This window comes from Penaeus monodon, chromosome 14 (genome assembly GCF_015228065.2).
Source record: "Penaeus monodon isolate SGIC_2016 chromosome 14, NSTDA_Pmon_1, whole genome shotgun sequence".
In the NCBI taxonomy this organism is placed as follows: domain Eukaryota; kingdom Metazoa; phylum Arthropoda; class Malacostraca; order Decapoda; family Penaeidae; genus Penaeus; species Penaeus monodon.
In genome coordinates this window covers 50,548,643-50,556,142 of record NC_051399.1, presented here as the reverse complement: position 1 = coordinate 50,556,142, position 7,500 = coordinate 50,548,643, and the positions used below count along the sequence as shown (strand labels likewise).

The window sequence follows — 7,500 nt, the reverse complement described above, 5'->3', positions numbered from 1 at the left end:
AATATAGCTTCTGGGAACTCTAAACAGACTGCGGCTGTCGTAGGTACGTAGGGCTGGAGGTGAAAAAAGAAATTAAGAGAGAGAGAGAGAGAGAGAGAGAGAGAGAGAGAGAGAGAGAGAGAGAGAGAGAGAGAGAGGTGGGGGGAATATTTTATAAGCACATGCTTAGGACAACTGAGATTGAACACCGTAATCTACATTGATGTAGCCATTAAGCATTGTTGAATTTCGCTTACGTAAAAAAGACCATTGGAATATTCTAAAAGCCGAGGGGGTACTGTTGGACCGTGGGTTACCATTGGAAGGGTCTAGGGGCAATTTTAGTCGGGTCGAGGGGGACCATTGGAAGAGCCTGTGGGGTCCCATTGGATGGACCGAGAGGAACCACTGGAAAGTTCATAAAACGAACAATATAGGAAGAGCCAAGGGAAAACCAGACGAGTTAAGGGTTAAATCAGCAGAGTGGAAAACAATGGATGTGCGGGGGGAACTACTGAGATGGTCGAAGGGGCATGATTAGACTGTGCATCAGCCAATCTTAATCCGGCCATGAGAGAGAGAAAGAGAAATTGGGGAGAGACAAAAACAGAGCAAGAGAGTGACCAACAGAAAATAATTATCGCCCATTTCTCCCAAACAGAGTCTGGTTCAATACCTATACTTGTGAAACTCCTAGAGTCAAGTGAGGGAGAGGTGCGTGAACAAGCTGCCTGGGCGCTGGGGAACGTAGCAGGAGACGGGCCGAAATCCAGAGACGCCGTATTGTTAGGGGGGATCTTACAACCCCTTGTAAATATCATAGAGACTGGTGAAAAAGAAGGCCCAACTAAGGTGATATTAAGAAGAGTTTTGGTTAAACATGTTTCTTCAATATTGATTAGATGCGAAAAAATAGTAATAAAATATAATGTCGGTTTAGAAACCTTGGGTTTATCCCACTGAACTTTCCCCTTTAACAATTGTTTTACAAGTTGGATATTCATAAGTATGTGATGATTTTAATAAGATATAATGTGTTTGTCTTTATAGCTCATAAAAATAAATAGGAAAAGAAACTTAGACCTGCTCTGCCCACAGGTGTCTACAGTACGAGTGGTAGCATGGGTGTTTGCTAATATCTTTCGTAATAAGAACCTTGCACTCACCCCAGAAGAGCTGAAGGAATCCATCGCCACTCTCAAGGTGTTAGTCAACTATCCTGACGAAGAGGTCAACGGTAAGATAATCTAAGTCACATGATAAGTGTCGGTGTTGATCAAATGAGGGCAGGTACGGAAGCAAATCAACAACGCGTCATTGTCATCATCATTATCATTACCATTGTCATTATCATTGTCATCATTATCGTTATAGTAATACATTATTTACCATTATTACTACTCCATTATAGCCATTGATGTCATTGCTATCATCATAATTATTATTATTATATTATCATATTAATATTATTATTGCTATAATATTATCATATTATTATTATTGTTATATTATCATTATATCATTATTATCATCCTTATTATTATTATTATTATTGTTATCATTATTATTATCCCTCCGGGCTTGTACAGTGGTAACGTGTCGGCCTCTCATCCGAGGGGTCGGCGGTTCGCGCCCCGCCCAGGCGCGAGAAGTTGCAACTGTCGCCTGGAGGTTACTGCTGTGGCTGGGCACCACAGCGGGCAAGGACTCGGTTCCGCCGAGTCAGCAGAAGCTGACACACGTGAGCAAATCAAGCAGACAGTATGTCACACCAAGAATATCCATTGTATCAAATGGAAACCAAACCAAACTTATTATTATTATCATCCTTGTTGTTATTATAATTATCATTGCTATTGTTGCTATTATAGTTTTTCATGCATCATCATTATTACTATTGTTATCGTTATCATTATCACTGTTATCAATATCATTACTATCATTATAACATTAATGATCACTATCTAGATACCAGTGCTAGATAAATTTTAATTTGTTTGATTAACCTATCGGTCTCTATCAGTCTGTCTTTCCAAAACCCTTCTCTTTCTTTCCTTGATTCTGTTTTTCCATTGACCTTCTTATTACCATCTGTTATCGTCCCATTCCCCTTCTTGCAGTGGACGCTTTGTGGGCCCTTTCGTACCTGTCAGAGCAGGGCGATGAAGAGATCGAGGGAGTGCTCCGTGAGGACCTCCTTCCCGTCATCGTGCGTCACCTGGGGTCAGATAGGAGTCAGATGATTGTTCCTGCTCTACGGGCAACAGGCAATATCGTTAGCGGCAACGACTTGCAGGTATAGTACATTTGATTTATGTCTAAGCGAGTGCGTAAATACTACGTGGGATTTATAGTGCTTTTTTCTTTCCTTCTTGTCTTCTCCTTTAGACCGTATCAGTCTAACATCAGCCTACATATCTTGTATATGTTTTTAAAAAATCAATCATATCGTGTCCATTTTCATGTCTTCTGCGTTTCAAATCTATCCTTAAGATTCATTCACATGCCTTCCAATACTTAACCCATAGACGGAAGCTGCCCTGGCGGCTGGTGTTTTGCCACTGTACAAGCAGTTGTTGCGGAACACACGCAGGAACATTCGTAAAGAGACGGCGTGGGCTCTCTCCAACGTCACGGCTGGAACCAAAAGGCAGATCCAGCAGGTGGTTGACGAGGATCTACTTCTTGATCTCGTCAAGGTTATTAAGGAGGTAAAGATAAAATTTTATTTTTAAGAACTTGTTATTACATCATGCACTGCTTTATTTGATTGAATTCTGAAGTTAGTTTTATACAGTATGTTCAGACGGAAGAAAGTCGCATTCTTCTTTGGCGTAAACCATTATAATCACGCTCAAGGTAATCAGCTACGGTTATATTCCTTTTCAATAATTTGAAATAGATATCAAGCTCATAATAATGATACTGGGATCACACTGCTCAGAGAAAATGTGGTAAGAAGGGCATATTTTAGCGTTTTGGTAAAAATATTCAATGGAACTACTTTAAAAAAAAAATTGCGTTCCAAAAAAGTTCGTCAGGGTTAATTGGTATAAACCAAGGTTCTACATAATATGAGTCGCATCAGTTAGTCTAATTCAATTCCTCAAAAAACGAGATATTTCCCGGAATTATCATACCGCAGCCCTACAGCGTTTGATACGCTTGCGGAAATACATAGCATTTAGCTAAGTCATTCCTACTATTAACACCATTTTCTAAAACAGGTAGCTAAAGAAAAAAAAAATATGCTCAGAGTATACTATTGCTGAGACTGAGGATTGTAAAGATAGGCAAAATTTTATATGTGGTACACGCACGGTGGAAAGAGGTTAAGCTTCAAGATTTGATTTGATTTGATTATTTAAAATTGTCTGCCGCGGCGAATACCTTGTTAGATAGAAATATTAAAATATTTAAAACTTTAAAAATCTATCATATAAGATTATTGCATAAACATTATGCATAATAAATTTTTCTCCCTAATAAGAACTTCTATACACAATCCTCCCCCAATACATTTTTCAGTGTATATGGGGGAGACAAGTACATACGTCTTTGGTCTGAGAATGTTGCACATCTTTCCACTACATGTGCGATCGTTAATGGCTCTTGGCATCTTCACAAAGTGACTGACTTTTAGCCATCATCGGCCCATGAGTCAGTCTTGCGTGCCCGATTCTTAGTCTTGTTAATGCAACTTCTACTTTTCGGTTGGGATGAATGCTGGTCACCCAACTGCCAAGGTCATCTCTAATCTCTCGCAGTTTGTATGCCTTCATTGTTACTTCCATTTATCGCTAAGACAACTGAAACTGGGTTTCAGGTCGGTGTGTGGAGAGAAAACGAGCATCACAAGGCTGAGCAGCAGCTGCTTTGGCCTTCTGATCAGCTCGCTCATTCCCACTGATACCAACATGCGCTGGCACCCAACATAGAGTTGTCATCAGTGCAAGCCAATCTTGAACCTCCCTCACTAGTGGATGTGACGAGTTTAAGCTCTTGATTGCTTACAAGGCCCTACAAGAGTCACAATATTACAATGGAATGGTTCGTAAGATCTCTAGTCATCTTAACTGCTGCAAGGATGGCATATAACTCTGCAGTGATGATCGAGGCTGCCAGAGAAAGACTGCCAGATGCAGTCTTCCTTCTGCTCACTGCTGCAAAGCCTACACCATTTTCAGACTTTGAACCATCTGTATATAATGCATCTGATCCTTGGTATTTAGAAATGTGCTGACGAAATCTCTCTCTGATTTCTGCTTCGGATCTCTCCCCTTTCCCAATTCCGACCAAATCCAGCTCGACTTGATTAGTCCAAAGGAGGAATTGGGGAATTCCAACAGCCAGAACCTAAGTGAGATTTAAATTGAGATCTTCCACAAGATTCCTCATTCTCCTACCATAGGATCGGCTATCCTCAAGGGTATTGAAAACCAATCTGGATGTAGGGGGTCCCGGAATCCTTTGTAGTCTCGTGTAGTAAATCAGGTTCATGTGGTTTTGGTGTAATGAAAGGTGAAGACCTGAAAGCCCCAGTACAGATTCTGAGAGCTTCATTGTGAACTGAGTCCAACATCTGGAGAACAGTGGGAGTTGCAGATGAATAAGCCTCACTTCCATAATCAAGCTTACTACATATAAGCGCTCGATAAAGCCGCAGAAGCATTGTGCGGTCTGCACCCCAAGATAGATGTGAAAGAACCTGCAAAATACTAAGCGCTTTGTAGCCTTCACTTTTAACTGTTTGATGTGAGGCACCCATGTAAGACTTGAGTCAAAAATTAGACCCAAGTACTTCACCTCTTGGACAAATTGCAGTGGGTTTGCTCCTAAATAGAAGGAAGGATGGAATTTTCCTTGTTTGTGGAAATGTATAGCCATGGTCTTACTTCGGGAAATTTGAACCCATGATATGTTGCCCACTGTACAACCTGATTTATTGCAGACTGCATGTGTCCTTGCACATCCTGTAAGCTTCCTCCTGAACAGTACAGTGTAAAGTCATCCACATACAGATTACACGAGACAGCAATTGGAACAACCTTTACAATGTCATTTATAGCAATGGCAAATAGGGTCACACTTAAGTTCATCTTCCAGGTTAGAGAAACTGTTTCCCAATCGAACTCTAAACTTCCTTTCAGCAAGGAAGCTTTGTATGAAGGTAGGTAATGCTCCTCTTAAACCAACATCATACAGCTTCAAGAGTATGCTATGCTTTCAAGTGGTATCCTAAGCTTTTTCTAGGTCAAAGAAGGCTGCTAACATGTGACGTCGCTGTGCGAAGGAATTCTGTATAGCAGTTTCCATCCTTACAAGTGCATCTGTAGTCGATCTCCATCTTCTAAACCCATATTGATATGGGGTCAGCACGTTTTTCTTTTCTAGCAGCCATGTCGACCTGAAATTTACTGTTTTCTCCATCAGCTTGCAGATACAGCTGGTGAGAGAAATTGGTCTGTAATTTCCTGGTGTGGAAGCATCCTTACCAGGTTTAGGGACAGGAATGATTATAGCCTCTTTCCATGTGGATGGCACAGTACTCTCCCTATAGATCCTATTGAATAGGTCTAACAGGAACTTCTGGGAGCTCTCCGGTAAGTGAGATATCATTTGGTATGGAATATCGTCACTTCCAGGGGCAGTCTTACGGCCATCTCTTTGCGCAAAAATGGCAAGTTGTATGGAAGTTCTGCTGCAGTCTTACTGCTCAGCCCGAGTGAAGAATCGGGCAGTGTAAGATTCTTCAGAGAAAATCTCTGCCATGGATTTAGCTAGCTCATTAGCAACATCTTTTTTGTCTGTGATGATTATGCCATCTATCTTCAGAGCAGGTGGAGACAGTGATGTGCTCTTTCCAACGATCTTACGCACCTTGTCCCATACCCATGCTAAGGGGTCCCAGAGTTAATCGAGGAGACATACTGTCTCCACATGTCCGTCTAGCCTCCTTTAGCACTTGCCTGGCCTTGGCTCGGGTCTTTTTGTAATGGATCAAGGTAATGTCTGCTACTTTTTGGAATGAATGCTTCTGCTGCAAGGTGAATTCGTGATGTGAAGTGATTAACAGGATCTTCAACACACTGGAAATCATTCACAGATCCTTGAAATACTGCAGTTGATGTAAAAAGATTCCAATCCGCGTGTTCAAGTCGAAATCTCTGCACTCCATTGGCTGGAATACCATTCACCTCCTGCAAAAGTATTGGAAAGAGGTCGCTTCCATGTAAGTCTTCCTTGACCTGCCAAGTGAAATGCATCTGTGAATCAGGTGAGCCAATTGACAGGTCTATATTGGAGAATGTCCCAGTTTGAATTTGGAAATGTGTGGGAGTGTCACTATTCATTAAAACTGCATCTACTCTTAAGAACAAGGCCTCCAAGGCTCTTCCTCGAGGGTTGCATAAAGTGTCTCCCCAGAGGTGATGCCAACCATTGAAATCTCCCAAGAATAGAAATGGATGTGGCAACTGCCCAAGTACATCTTCGAAATCATATATGTTGAGATTATGTGGAGGAAGGTAGTTGGATGCAACAGTATAAGATCGTGTCAAGCCTACTCTCACAGCCTTCACCTGCAGTGTGATTGTATATTAAGTTATTTAGAAAATACTGAAGAGGTCGAGTAGCAAGTTTTATTCAGTGCCGACGTAAAAATATTTCTTTCTCTTGTCGCATATTTGTAGACAATATTGGGGAAATCGAGAAGTAAAGTTTGGTTGACTTATGCCCCTCAGCAAAGTTATTTGTGTCCTTTTTCAGTATTTTTCCCGTTCTTGTAGGAGACAAAAAAGTCGTATTTTTATTATGAAGATGCCACTGGGATGTAAGAACGACTAGTGTAAAATGTATGAATGAGAAATGGACTTAGTCAGATGCATATAAATTTTGTCATATATAATGCGAACATTGTCAATCTCAGTATGGGTTAAAATGGATTTCCTTTTCTTGTTTGTTTACACCTCAATACGAGTTTGCACCGCCACCGTCATTGCCTTTGAGCAAGAAGAGATTAGTATTATCATCGACTGTATATGGAACTCGAGCGATATAATTTGTGTTTGTGTCTTTTTGTATGTAGTAAAGGTATGTTTGAAGGCAATAATAAAGGCATTAAAGCAACGAATTTTATAAGCCTTTGGCTGCAATGGATTCTTATTAATGGGATGCTTTAGCGATTTAAGGTAAGCTACGTGTCAAGGCATGTCGGAAGGCTAAATGTAATCGGATCAATACCAATGATCCCTTTCAGATTAATATCCTTGACCCGTATCGCATCCTGAGACTGGCTGAGAATACCAATTTTACCCTCTTTTGACGGTGCGTGGGTGAGCACACTGTGTCTGGGTGAGAGGTAGGGGTGAGGATGGGAGGGAAGGAGAACTCCCTCTCCCTGTTACGGTTATTGATCATGTCATGCTCATTATTTATAGGTGTGACCACTCACCTGTAACACTTCAGTGCAGGGCTGTAATATCTCTTAGACAACTGTACGTGATCCTGGGATGTGACAAT

General features: G+C 41.1%; 1 protein-coding gene across 1 annotated transcript in view; it reads left to right on the top strand.

The window, feature by feature from the left end:
• The window catches only part of LOC119581223 (importin subunit alpha-3-like), a gene marked incomplete in the record, with an annotated part of 82,549 nt that overhangs the window by 37,665 nt on the left and 37,384 nt on the right, over positions 1–7,500 (top strand). Inside the window, 5 exon segments of the mRNA XM_037929622.1 lie at positions 1–43; positions 641–831; positions 1,078–1,216; positions 2,100–2,275; positions 2,508–2,690. The exon segment at positions 1–43 is cut by the window's left edge and continues 37 nt beyond it. Coding sequence (XP_037785550.1) covers positions 1–43; positions 641–831; positions 1,078–1,216; positions 2,100–2,275; positions 2,508–2,690 — 732 coding nt within the window.